A 13,879-nucleotide genomic window follows, 5' to 3' on the forward strand; every position below is an offset into this window, starting at 1 on the left:
TTGTGAGGATGAGTGTCCAATATGATTAATGTGCCTCTGGCCTGTTTTCCTCCCCTTCCTGTTTGGGAGCAGTGCTGAGGCACTCAATCTTCCAGTGCTATGATTAAAGAATTGGTGCCCTCTGCTGATAATAATTACCAAGTTGGGTGACCCTTTGGCTTTATTTAGCATGAGGAGTTGTCTAACAACTTTTCCTAGTATTGCTCATTTCTAGATGGTCAATCTCCTGGGAAAGTAATAGAGTAATTGGAGAAAACCAGGCAGCTTCCTGGTTGGGAAGGTGGCTGACATCCTCCAGTCTAAGAGCACTGACTCTGTGCTGTCAACGTGAATAACTTTTCAGCTTCATTTTGGTAGCCTTGTGTAAGGTGTTCACATGCTCCTTGGTCTTACTTTGTAGTGCCCCAGGGAATGTTTACCTTCATGTTCAGGTTATAGATTAAGCCTTAGTTTAATAATTTAAATAATGCATATTTGAGGAATTTGTGATGTGAACAGCTGCAAAGCAAACAAGAATTTTCCATGTGGTGTCATATAGGCCAAATGCAAATGTGCAACAATAGTAACAAAACTATTAGTGTTGCTAACTTCAAGTATCTTTGGTGAATTACAGCAATAATTTCAAGTTCTTTTTGAAAGCATGGTGAATGCTCCTTGAAGTGCCAAAAAAATTACTGTAAAGCAAACATTTTATGAATTATATTTTTACTAATTTTATTAGTAATGCCAGGTATACTTTGTCATAGATAAAGGTCTTGAAAGTCCTAAAGGAGTGTGTAGTTCTAGTTTCTGCACATCAGCTAATGTGACTTGGGTATCTTTTCACAATTTCCTAGGTAGCTTTTTACCTTTTAATTGCAAAACTACATATGTTAACAGATGGCTAAATTGTCTAATGCGACAGTTACTCAGTCTCTGTACCGAAGAACAGAGGTTGTAGGAGTGAATTCAGTTTTGTGGCTGTAAGACCTAGACTCGAGTTGCACACAACTTTTTGTACTTCAGATATTAACCAGTTTTTTGGTTTTTGTCCCTTTAAACTCTCTTGGTTCAGGTACTCATGTGGGAAGTTATTCCCTTCCTGGTTGTATGCAAATTTATTTGCAGCCAGTTAAAAAACACTTATCCTTGAGCAAAGTTTTACAGTGTCTTTTGCAGGTGTTGAAGTCCAGGTAAATTTTAGAAAAAGGTCATATCATCTTAGTTTAAAAACAAGAAAATTGAGAAGGTCAAGTTTGTTTGTTACCCTTAGAAAATTAGGATTGCTAGTAGCTGTTGGAGCTGTTACCTGAAGTTATAGCCTGTGCAGAAGCGGGTGTTGCAGTACACCATGATTTGCCTGAGCAGTGTGCAGTGGAGTGAAAATTGCTGTTAAATTTAGAAGTTACCCAGCTGATCAGTTTCATTATATATGTGGTAAACTGTGAGTTTCTTTTGATTTTATTTTTGGGGTGGAAGTGAGAGTATAAGAATTAAGAACGTGGCAGAGTAATACTTAAATATAATGGAAAGATCAATCAACCCTTGTAAATGCACCTTAATTTAAAACTCATGGCCAGCTCAAGTGATGTGGAAGGTTTTATTAATACATAAGTTAGAAAAGGATTAAAAAAAAAGGTAGACTTGCTGTGAGTTTTGCATTAAAAGTTAATGCAATCATCTCAAGTTGTTTCATTCTTTGAATGTTGACTGTTACTGCAGTAGCCTGAACTGAGCTTGGATGAGGAAATAGTAATTTTTATACAAATAAATGTAGTGAACTATGGTGAAAATCTGCTGGTTTTATGTGCAAGATTTCAATTACTCTGAATATTAACATGTCTGAGACTAACCTTTTAAGATAAAAAAATAGTGTGATGCAGTTGCATTAGTATATGCTATGATTTTTGTGTGCCTTATTGTCATGATCTGTCAGTACTTATGCAAGTAGTGGTACACTTAGAGTAAACTAAAATTGGGAGGAGTAAATAGTTTTGTTTTTAACTATTGATGGACTGGAAAGACTATGTTCAAAAGGGAGGAGCTCTGTCACTTAAGTCTTCTAAGTGAAGAACTAAGTATATCAGTAGGAAATAGCTCTTTGATATAGGAGTTGAAGAAGTTCCATGGTTTATGTTTATACTGAAGATTAGGAGAGAGAGATGATATGCTGCTGTATTAAATTGTATGTGTGTTTATACATATTAATATCAATTTGATATCCCTTATAGAATCATAGAATGGTTTGGGTTGAAAGAGACTTTAAAGATCATCCAGTTCCAACCCCCCTGCCATGGGCAGGGACACCTTCCATTAGACCAGGTTGCTCAAAGTCCCATCCAACTTGGCCTTGAACACTGCCAGGGATGGGGCATCCACAACTTCTCTGGGCAACCTGTTCCAGTGTCTCACCACCCTCCCAGTAAGGAACTTTTTCCTTACATCTAATCTAAATCTACCCTCTTTCAGTTTAAATCCATTACACCCTGTCCTATCAGTACACATCTTTCCTGTAGGCCCCCTTTAAGTATTGGAAGGCCACTATAAGGTCTCGCTGGAGCCTTCTCTTCTCTAGGCCAAACAGCCTCAACTGTCTCAGCCTGTCCTCTTAGGGAAGGTGCTCCAGCCCCCGATCATCTTTGTGGCCCTCCTCTGGACTTGCGCCAACAGGTCCATGTCTTATGTTGGGGGCTCCAGAGCTAAACACAGTACTCCAGGTGGGCTCTCACGAAAGCAGAGTAGAGGGGGAGAATCACCTAGTGCTAGCCAGACTTCTTCTGATGCAGCCCAGAATGTGTGATTGGCTTTCTGGGTTGCAAGTGCACATTGCTGCTGGCTCGTATTCCGTTTTTCATCCACTAATACCACTGCTCTCAATCCACTCATCACCCAGCCTGTATTTGTGCTTGGGATTGCCCTGACCCACGTGCAGGACCTTGCACTTGGTCTTGTTGAACTTCATGAGGTTTGCATGGGCCTGCCTGTCAAGGTCCCTCTGGACGGCATCCCTTCCCTCCAGCGTGTTGACAGCATCACACAACTTGGTGTCATCGGCAAACTTGCTGAGGGTGCACTCAATCCCACTGTCCATGTCACCAATGAAGATGTTAAACAGCACCAGTCCCAATACTGACCCCTGAGGAATGCCACTTGTTGCTGGTCTCCACTTGGATATCGAGTCGTTGACCGCAAGTCTTTGAGTGCGACCATCCAGCCAATTCCTTATCCACCGTGTGGTCCATCCGTCAAATCTATGTCTCTCCAATTTAGAGACAAAGATGTCATGTGGTACAGCGTCAAATGCTTTGCCCAATTCCAAGTAGATGATGTCCATTGCTCTTCCCTTATCCACCAATGCTGTAACCCCATTGTAGAAGGCCACCAAATTTGTCAGGCATGATTTGCCCTTAGTGAAGCCATGTTGGCTGTCACCATTCACCTCCTTATTTTCCATGCGCCCTAGCACAGTTTCCAGGAGGATCTGCTCCATGATCTTGCTGGGCACAGAGGTGAGACTGACTGGCCTGTAGTTCCCCAGGTCTTCCTTTTTTCCCTTTTTAACAATGGGGGTTGTGTTTCGCCTTTTCCAGTCAGTGGGAATTTCCCAGGACTGCCGTGACTTCTTAAATATGATGGATGGTAGCTTAGCCACTTCATCACAGCTTAGCCAGTTTCCTCAGGACCCACAGATGTATTTCATCAGGTCCATGGACTTGTGTGCCTTCAGGTTCCTTAGATGGTCTCAAACCTGATCTTCCCCTATGGTGGGCAGTTCTTCATTCTCCCAGTCCCTGCCTTTGCCTTCTGCGACTTGGGTGGTGTGGCTGGAGGACTTGCTGGTGAAGACCGAGGCAAAAAAAGTCATTCAGTATCTCGGCCTTCTCCATATCCCGGGTAACCAAGTCTCCTGTTTACTTCTGGAGAGGACCCACATTTTCCCTAGTCTTCCTTTTATCACTGACATACCTATAGAAGCTTTTCTTGTTGCCCTTGACGTCCCTGGCCAGATTGGATTCTACCAGGGCTTTAGCTTTCCTAACCTGCTCCCTGGCTGCCTGGACAATTTCTCTGTATTCCTCCCAGGCTACCTGTCCTTGCTTCCACCCTCTGTAGGCTTTGTTTTTGTGTTTGAATTAGTCCAGGAGCTCCTTGTTCATCCATGCAGGCCTCCTGGCATTTTCACCTGACTTCATCTTTGTTGGGATGCATCGCTCCTGAGCTAGGAGGAGATGACCCTTGAATATTAACCAGCTTTCTTGGGCCTCTCTTCCCTCCAGGGCTGTAGCCCATGGCACTCTACCAAACAGATCCCTGAAGAGGCCAAAGTCTGCTCTCCTGAAGTCCAGGGTAGTGAGCTTGATGTGTGCCGTCGTCGCTGCCCTAAGGATCTTGAACTCCACCATTTCATGCTCACTGCAGCCAAGGATGCCCTTGAGCTTCACATTCCCCACCAGCCCGTTTGTTGGTGAGAACAAGGTCCAGCATAGCACCTCTCCTTGTTGGCTCCTCTATCACTTGGAGAAGGAAGTTGTCATCAACGCATTCCGGGAACGTCCTGGATTGCTTATGCCCTGCTGCGTTGTCCCTCCAACAGATGTCGGGGTGGTTGAAGTTCCCCATGAGGACCAGGGCTTGTGAATGTGAGGCTGCTCCTATCTGTCTATGAAGGGCCTCATCTGCTCGGTCTTCCTGGTCGGGTGGCCTGTAGCAGACCTCCACTATAGTGTCACCCGCCCTTTAATCCTGACCCATAGGCTCAGTCGGTCTCTCATCCATCCCCAGGCAGAGCTCCATGCACTCCAGCTGGTCATTGACATAGAGGGTGACACTCCCTCCTCATCTCCCCTGCCTGTCCTTCCTAAAGAGCCTGTATCCAACACTCCTGTCATAGGAGCCATCCCACCACATCTCTGTGATGCCAATAAGATCAAACAGCCCTGCAAGTATGCGCATGTCTCTAACTTCACATGTTTATTCCCTATGCTACATGCGTTTGCATAGAGGCATTTAAGTTGGGTTCTCGATGAAGCTGACTTAGTGGCTGGAATTCCCCTGTGCTGCTCTTTGGGTGCTTTCCTGCTGACCTGTGATCCCCCTCCAGGCTCTGGGCATCTACTCCTGGCACTGGCATCAAACTGGTAGGAGTGGGATGGATTGAGGTTCCCTCCCCTGGCAACTTTAGATTAAAGCTCTCTTCACCAGCTTGGCAAGCCTATGACCGAAGATCCTCTTCTCCTCTGACTGATGGACCCCGTCAGCCCCCAGTACACCAGGTTTCTCAAAGCAAGTCCTGTGGTCTAAGTAGCCAAACCCTTGGCTGTGGCACTAGTCCCATAACCATTTACTAATTCACCAGATTTGACTGCCCTTTCAAACCCCTGCCCTTTGACTGGGAGGATTGATGAAAAAACTGCCTGAGCTCCTGAGTCCCGTACTGCTGCTCCCAGGGCTCTGTAATCCTTCTTGATACTCCTTAGACTGCTCCCAGCTGTATCAGTGGTGCCCATGTGAAAAAACAGCAGTGGATAATAGTCGGGGGACTGTATGAGGCTTAGTAGTCTCTCGGTGACGTCCCTGATATAAGCCCCCTGTAAGCAGCACACGCCTCCAGAGAGTGCGTCAGATCAGCAGATGGGTGCCTCTGTACCTGTCGGAGTTACCTACTACTATCTATCACCCCTTGCCTTTTCTTAGTTGTGCTGGTTATTAAGCAGGGAGCAGATTGGGCTGCCTTAGCTCCAGCATCTCTCCTGATGTGATGGGCCTTTCCCCTTCAGCCTGCAAAGCAGCGAAGTGCTTCTGCAAGGGCACCTCAGGCTTGGGGGAAGTCTCTTCCTCCTGCTGGTCCTTGCCGTTGCAAGCTTCCATTCTTCTGCATTATTGGCCCCCTCTCTTCTGTGTGTGCTGGTGGGAAAGTTTTCGGCTGTTTGGCCGTGGGCTGTGAGTTCACTGCACACTGAGCTTGGAACCAGCTGTCTGACTCCTCAGCCTCCCTGATGTCACACAGCTTTCTCACCGCCTGCTGCAGCTCAGCCACCAGCTGCAGAAGGTTCTCCACCTGGGCACACCTTTTTGCCAGCAGGTCTGCTGCCTGTCCCTGCCCCAGGAGAAAGGTTTAGGCACTTCCTGCAGTCTGGGGTCTGCACTGCAGCCTCTGCCTTCGCAGCTCTCTCTGGGTGGAAGCATCGGCCACCGTTGGGTTAGATGGTGCAGACCCCCAGCCAGAACTGCAGCCTTTGCTCTCGGGCAGATGCCCACCATTCTGCCTTGAGGGTCAGATGGGATGAGTGCCTTTGACCTGTATAGACATTTTATCATGTTGTATCATCTGCAAATGTTTAATCATAAGAGTTTTTTGCAAAACCTTTGCCTTTGAGCTGCTTCTAAAATCAGGGAGTTAGTGTCTTTAACAAGCTAGGAAAGGGTTGATTTCTTTTCATCTTGTGGTGTTCTGGCTGCCTTATAGATGGCTGAAAGAATAATGCTAGAGGAGTGATGACAAAAACTGTGATAACTTAAACTTCCTCTTGGGAAGGTAAACTACTTTTGGTTTATGTTCTTAAATCAGACTGGAAGCATGATTTCTTTGTTAGTATACGAGACTGTTAGAATTGTGTGTCAATGAGAATGTGTAACTGCCTTGCCTCTGCCTCCAGCTGCTTGCAGTTTCTCTTCTACCTGTGAAATGTGTTGCTTATCTTGCGTAGCTACTGGCAATAGTGTAGTTTATGCACCATACGGAGATCTGGGAAGTGTGCTTGATATGTCTGGAAAAAATGCTGTGCGCTATCTTGCTTTAGTATTCTGTATTTTGCCCGGAGGAGTTTGAGTGACATGCAATAAAAAAGTAGAGATGGAGTAGATTATCCTGTTCCAGGTTTTGGGAGAGATTGACAGTACTTCAATGAGAAGGGGAAAAAAATATATTTCTAGTACAAATAACTGCTAAAACAGAATCAGAGTTTTAGAACTTCTTGCTTACATAACTGTTCCTGGGTTGAAGTCATGGTTAGGCTTTACTTCATTTGGACTTGCTCAGTAATCTTCATGAAAAAGAAAAGGTCTGTTTACCCCAGGGTAAGGACATCTTAGTTTTGATTTCAGATTTAGATTATCACTTCCCCTTTTAACTCTATTCTAAGTCAGGGTAAGAAAAATACAAGAGAGGTGTAGCTGTAAGGAAGAGGTTTGAGATATGGCAGTTAGGAAGCTGAAAGGTTGGTGTCAACATCTGGAGTAGTAAGAGAAAAGGATTTTTTCCTAGCTGTCTGTACTGGGTCAGGCTGGGATGGAGTTAATTTTCTTCATAGCAGCCCCTGTGGTGCTGTGGTCTAGATTTGTGACCAAAACACTGTTGATAAAACACCTGTGTTACAGCTTTTGCTGAACAGTGCTTACCCAGTGTCAAGGCCTACTGTTTCTTAGTGTGCCCCCCTGCCCTGCCCCAGGAGTAGGATGGGGTGGGCCAGAGGTTGGGAGGGGACACAGCCAGGACAGCTGATCCAGACTGACCAAAGAGATATTCCATACCATGTCATGTCATGCTCAGCAATAAAACCAGGGGTGGCGAGGTGGGGAGGAGGAGTTTTTTCCAAAGTAGCAGTTGCTCAGAGCCTAGGTAGGTATCGGTCTGTTGACGGTGAGTGATGGCTTTTGCATCATTTGCTTCTCTATCTTTTTTTTTTTTTTTTTTTTCCTTCGCTTGTTAAACTCTGTATCTTGACCCATGATTTTATCCTGCTTTTGCACTTCTGGTTCTCCCCCTTGATTCTGCTGTGAGGGAATGAGCAAGTGGCTGGGTGGCGACTGACCTGCCTACCAGGATCAATCTGCCACACTGTTCTGGATACCTCTGAATGCTTACCTTCATTATACTTTTAAAGTATGAACACATTGTCCCTACTTCCCACCTTGTTGCCTCCTCCACTATTTGTGTAGTCGTGCAAATTCATTTGTTTCGGAAATACAATATTGACAACTGTAGCTAAGAGACAGAAAGTAGAATTAGGAGGAGCATGGTGTATTATTATCTTCCACCAAGGGGAAGTAAAACGTTGCATGGTGTACAGTTATAGGTCCATTGAACTCATCCACTGTGTTAACAATACACAGTGGTATGGCATGTTGACTGGAAGCATCTTGATCATTTTGGCTGATGAGAGTATAACAAAGGAATTGGAAACTTTGCTGTCCAAGAAAATAGGCTTGCTGTTTCCTAACCAGTGACTTGCAGGGCTGTGTCATCATGGATCAACTAGCACGCTTTTTCATAGACAGCAGTTCTTTTTGACTTGGGTGCGTGCACCCCCGCCCTGTTCCCCGTCCGTGCCCGTCCGTCCCCCCCCCCCCCCCCAAGTTCTAGACCTTAATTACCTGTTCATGACTGCTTGGTGTAAATTGAGCAATGTTTATTAATCAAATGCTTCCTTGATATAATTATTTGATTATTGATATTGGTATGCAATATAGATTGCTTTTTTTGGCCATGAATAAAAATGTAGCGTTGGTGATCTTTGTCAGCAGGATTTTACTGCTAAGGATAAAGTGAGAGGGTAGTAGGGAGGGAGAGATAGTAGTGACTGGTTTGTGCATCATCAGTATGCTGGCTTTAACCAGTTCATCTATCAATTTACATTACTCAGTGTTAAAGAGAAATTGGCAGAAGGCTCAAGAAGCTAGGGTACGGGAAATTCTCCTCAACTCTGAGTCTCAAAAACTCTGTCAGAATTGAGAATGTCATATAGCTATCTGCTGACTCAGTATGAACTTTGGTAGTCCATGTTTGTTTTGGAAAGCTTTCTAAGAGATCTTACTGCATTTTTGTGAAATACTGGGGGTGCTAGAAGTTTCAGGTCCATGAGTTAAATAGTCAAAAGACAAGGTGAAATGGGATGCAAGGTGGCTTTTTCACATAAAATGCAGTAGATTCCATGCTCATTTAGCTGCAGTTTTGTTAGAACACTTACTGAAATTTCAAGTGCTTTTTAATGTTAGAATACATGAAATATAGACTTCTTTATTCTGAAACAGTAGGTAACTGTCTTTTTTTTTCTTTGATTTGTGTGTGTGTTTTTTTTTTTAATAGAATATTCAAATAAAAACTTTGGCAGATGATGTGGTAAGGTCTTTGTAACATCTTAATTTGCAATGGTAACTCCACGCTGCATGCTATTCTACTCGAAATGTTGTGGACAATATAACATGTTCTTATAAGGATATTAAGCATTAGATTTCAGAAATTGAGTTACTATTTCTAAAGATCTTCATTTGTCACTTTAAGTTGAAGAAGAGTAATTAATGATACCTATTTGGAGAAGCTTCTTTAACCACATTCTAAATACTTCAGTAGTAGTGTGGATATGTTGAAACTGTTATTCAACAGTTCCAGTGTTATTTCTCTTGACCTTCTTTTTAACACTAAAGGATCTGCAGTGGTTCTTCAAAGTTAGTTGCCATGTGATTCAAGTGGAACCCTTTTGGGTAGTAAGTGTATACTGTATGTCAAACAACAGGTTTGTATTCAGTAGCACTAACTCTATAATTCTGAATACTTTGAAACCTGTTGCAAAGTATTTTTACAGAAACTTATATAAAAATTCATTTCAGTAAAATTATAACCTTTTACTTTCTATATATAATAGTTAAGCCACGCTGGCCACTTAGTTAATCATCACTTATATGTCTGAAGTGAAGAAATTGTACCTAGTAATCATGTAGAAGATTCACTTATGGCTTTAAAATGATCTCACCATTGCAATCTGATTAAACAAATTTGTTGTTGATGAGGTATACTTGAAACAAATCACAGTATGGTGAAATTCATCTTGGCTTTTCTTTTTTTTTTTGTGACTGCTGAATGGGCATTTTAATGTAAGTGAACAGTAAAACTGCATTTGATGTATATTGAATAATTTTGGATACTGCCTTTCAGGCATTATGTCATATCTTTAGCCTTTCCAATAGGTTATGCCCTAATTTTAGTTTAAAAAAATGTAATGTGAACTATTCTAATATGGGGAAAAAAATGGGATTAAAGTAATATTCTTGCCTTGTTAAAGATGTTAACAGTATCCTTGTAGGTAATGTGTTTGTGTCCACAAATGTAAGACTTCTAAGGAAGAAGAAAATACAAACCCAACCCCCCCTCCCTTCAAAAACACAAGCATACCAAAAAAACTTCCAAAGAAATTCAAATGGCATGCAGCTTATCTAGGGATACTTTCTCTTTCAAAAATGTAAGGTAGTCTTGTAGGATCTCAGAAAGCAACAACAAACCAAACCCAGCAACAAAACAAACCAAGGAAAAAAAAAACCAACAGCAAAAAAAGGAAGAACCTTTCTTTCCCCATATTCCATAGCACTTGGTCAAACTTCTCCATTCCTGACTGGACTAATCTAAAATGAACCCAAATTTCCTACAGATGAAATACTCCATTAAACTTTTCACACCTCACAGAGGTTGTTTAATTATAGAAAATATAAACTTTGGTTTACATGTCTTAATAGAGATTGCAATAACTGCTATGAATGATACTGGTAACCCTACATAAGCTGCTGTTACATGAAAGCACATCTTCATAAGGCTGTTCAATGCCTGAAACAAATACACTAGTATTTGTTGATGCAAACAGTTAATTTAAAAAAAATCGCTGTAGACATAATGTTCTCAAAATTAACATATAGTTAAAGACAGTATTATTAAATCTAAACAATTCCGAGTTACATATTAATAATACGGTAATAAATGGCCTTATAAGGAAGGTGCTCTTGTTGGTTGTTTCCAATATTAACAAATTAACTGAGTAAGCATGCTTTAAAAATAATAAAAAAAAAAAAAGGTGGGGGGTTTGGTGTAAGGCATAAAACAAGTCAGCCTTAACAAGTGAAATGTCATTGCAGACTGTATGATATGCTTTCACTAATGTGTTACGTGTATTTAACTATGGATGGCTGCTTCTATGTGAGTAATCCGTTACCTGGCTTTTTAAAATTATGCACTAATTTCAGGAGTCCGTACTCAAAAACACTTCAAGGAATTGTGAACTATACTTGGAGCATTAATTCCTCTACAAACTTTATTTTACTTTAGCAGGATTTTTTTATAAGCCTGATGAACTTGTGAGTACCTCCTTCCCAACGGTGGCTTTTTCAGTTGTCCTCCAAAGACTTATAGCTCTTCAGGTGAAGGAACGCTTGGACATTACCTTTGTGGTACCATATTTATTCACTATCAGGATAATTAGGGAGTAATGTGAGAAGATGAACTCAGGATTTTGAAATGCTAAGAGTTTAACATAGATGGTATGCTTTTGAAACTGTCAGAAATAGTTATATCCCTTTTGCATGTGACCTGTCATGAATTTACCTTAAATGTTGTTGTCTTTCTATGAAAAGTAATCTCTGAATGTTAAGAGTATTTTTACTTACAGTTCAGTTTGAGTTTTAACTCTGCTGCTTGGATTAACTGAAACTGTGTGTATTACTTCCATGTAATTGGCTGCTTTTCTATATTTCTATTTCTGCTTATTTTTAAATGGATGTCTTTGCAGCGTGACAGAATAACAAGCTTCAGAAAATCAGGAGTGAAAAAAGAGAAACCTCTCATTCAGCATCCTATTGACTCTCAACCTTCTATAAGTGAAGTCCCGCTTTCCCAGGCACTTGTTGATGACCGTTGCATGAACTTATCAGAAAAAGAAGTTATGGATCTCTTTGAAAAAATGATGGTAAGATGATGTGCTACATCAGTTTTATGAGATTTTAATTTGTTTTCATGTTGGCATTTATTACGTTGTAGTGATTTTTCAAATGTCATTTTGGAAGTATTAACTGATTGAGAGGGTGTAGCGTAGGCCTGATAGACCTGTCTAAATTGGCACATAAACAATTGAGTAACTCATAGAATGCTAGTATTATATATGTTTAAATTACTCGGTCTACTTCTACAGAGAAAATAAAAGCAAAAAAACCCCGTAACCTCAGGCTGTTGATTGCTTCATTAAGATAACCTCTATAGACCTTAGTTGCAGTAGTTAGATACTGCTGCTGAAGGATAGTTTTTAATAAACTTAAGTAAATACCTTTGGAAAATAGTCATTTCCATTAAAAAAAATGTATAGGAAGCTGAATTTTTGCATGGTCTTGAATGTTTTCTGTCTTAGGATCACTTGTCAACGTTTGTGCTTCTGCTCACAAGCAAGATTTTCTATTAGTAATATGGAAATAAACTTTTGAAGTAGGTGTGTATTAATTCTGCCACGCATGTTGGTCTTGATATGTGAAGTATCAGGAAATGCAGTCTTTTGAGTATTGTTAGAAATACTGTTTTCTGTGTCATTCTTTAAAATTGTTTTGAACTTCCATACAGTCAGTATGGTTTAAGAAGTGTCGTGTTCCATTGTGTAGCTCTACTCTGTTCAGTGAAGTTGTGAATCTCTTCTTGAAAGAATGGATAAGTGTTAATTACTACTTGCTTAATTTGCTTGTTAGATTAAGGGATAAATTTTTAACTTTTCCAAGTAATGTTAATTGAAGGCGACAATAGGTCTGTGTTCCAGAGACTACTAATTTTTTGAAAAAGCCGTTAGCTAGTTAAGTTATTACAGGAACATTTACTGGTCTTAGTTGCTAGTCTGAAGTTACTTTGACTTTTAGTGACAAGACTAGCTGTGACTAGTAATGGCCATATGTTGTATTTCATCAGTTATATTGAAACAGGCATCTTTAGATTTAATCTAGCAGAATATTTGGATTTTTAGGTTTGCTAAATACATCAGTTGGAACACACTCACATCTACCCCTGCCACAAGCTAATAATCTGTGTAATAACAGCCTTCTGATTAGATAGTGCAGGAATAGTGTCCCTTGTGATAAAATTTTATAAAAACCACAGTAACTTCAAAAGAGTTAACACTTACGTGATCAACTTGAGGTGTATAATTTTGGGGTTTGTTCTCTAGTTTTATTTCTTGAGCCAAATTTCACTAACAGTAACTACCCTTTATGCAATTATAATTTTGGCTAAGTCTTGAAAACAGCAAACACTTGAAGTAACAATTAAATGAGAAGATCGGGTAGCTCAGAATTAAGCAAACTGAAATGCAGATAAGCTGGAAAAAGTCAATTCTGTTTGTTTAAAAGTGAGCCGTTTGTTTAAGAAGAGGAGTGTAAAAATAACAAAGATTAATAAAAAGCATGAAATAGAATCTTGATGTTGTGTCGTCTGTTTCTTTACAGGAAGACATGAATCTAAATGAAGAACGTAAAGCTCCTTTGAGAGATAAAGACTTGACCACAAAACGCGAGATGGTTGTCCAATACATTTCTGCAACTGCCAAATCCGTAAGTAGTCCCCTCTCCAAGACAGATGAAAGTAAGAAGCTTAGCTTCATGAGTGTTACGCTTTTCAAGCTTGAAACTTTCAATTTTTTTGTCTGGATTTATTTTCTCAGAGTGGTAGAAAAAGAAATATCTGTACTTACTAATATACTTTTAAATGCTTGCAGCTGTGTCTGAAGGGTTAGTTTGTATTTCAGTTGTTGGGCAATGTAAAAACTTGATGCTTTCTTGTAAATCATAAGAAATTGCAAATCCAGTGATGTACAGTCATGGATGGAACCTGAGTGTATTTCTGTGGAATTAATCTTACGAATTTTTGGTACCAAAAGTTTTTGGAAGGGTTACCATGACCTTATGGTTTCAGTAATGACATACATACTAGATATACAATTTGCAGTGTTAGAAACAGGGAATCACAATATTGAAAGTATTTAAAATTGAAGTAAAGTCAGTATTTTAAGTTAATTCGAGTATATTGAGTACTGTAGCTGGCTTGAAGACTGCATTAAATATTCTGCTAAGAAATGTTCTGAAGGGAAATAAAATGATTCCTTTAGTGAAA

At 40.6% G+C, this 13,879-nt stretch overlaps 1 protein-coding gene across 6 annotated transcripts in view; it reads left to right on the forward strand.

The window, feature by feature from the left end:
• Positions 1-13,879, forward strand: part of DIAPH2 (diaphanous related formin 2) — a 266,541-nt gene that overhangs the window by 14,465 nt on the left and 238,197 nt on the right. For 5 of the 6 annotated variants that reach the window (XM_029996684.2, XM_029996681.2, XM_029996680.2 and 2 more), the window contains exons 2-4: positions 9,065-9,097; positions 11,529-11,705; positions 13,216-13,320. In XM_029996684.2, the coding sequence (XP_029852544.1) occupies positions 9,065-9,097; positions 11,529-11,705; positions 13,216-13,320 (315 nt within the window). The remainder of the gene's footprint in view (positions 1-9,064; positions 9,098-11,528; positions 11,706-13,215; positions 13,321-13,879) is intronic. The other variant, XM_029996683.2, reaches the window with a different exon arrangement.

The sequence above is a fragment of the Aquila chrysaetos genome, chromosome 21, assembly GCF_900496995.4.
Source record: "Aquila chrysaetos chrysaetos chromosome 21, bAquChr1.4, whole genome shotgun sequence".
Lineage (NCBI taxonomy): Eukaryota > Metazoa > Chordata > Aves > Accipitriformes > Accipitridae > Aquila > Aquila chrysaetos.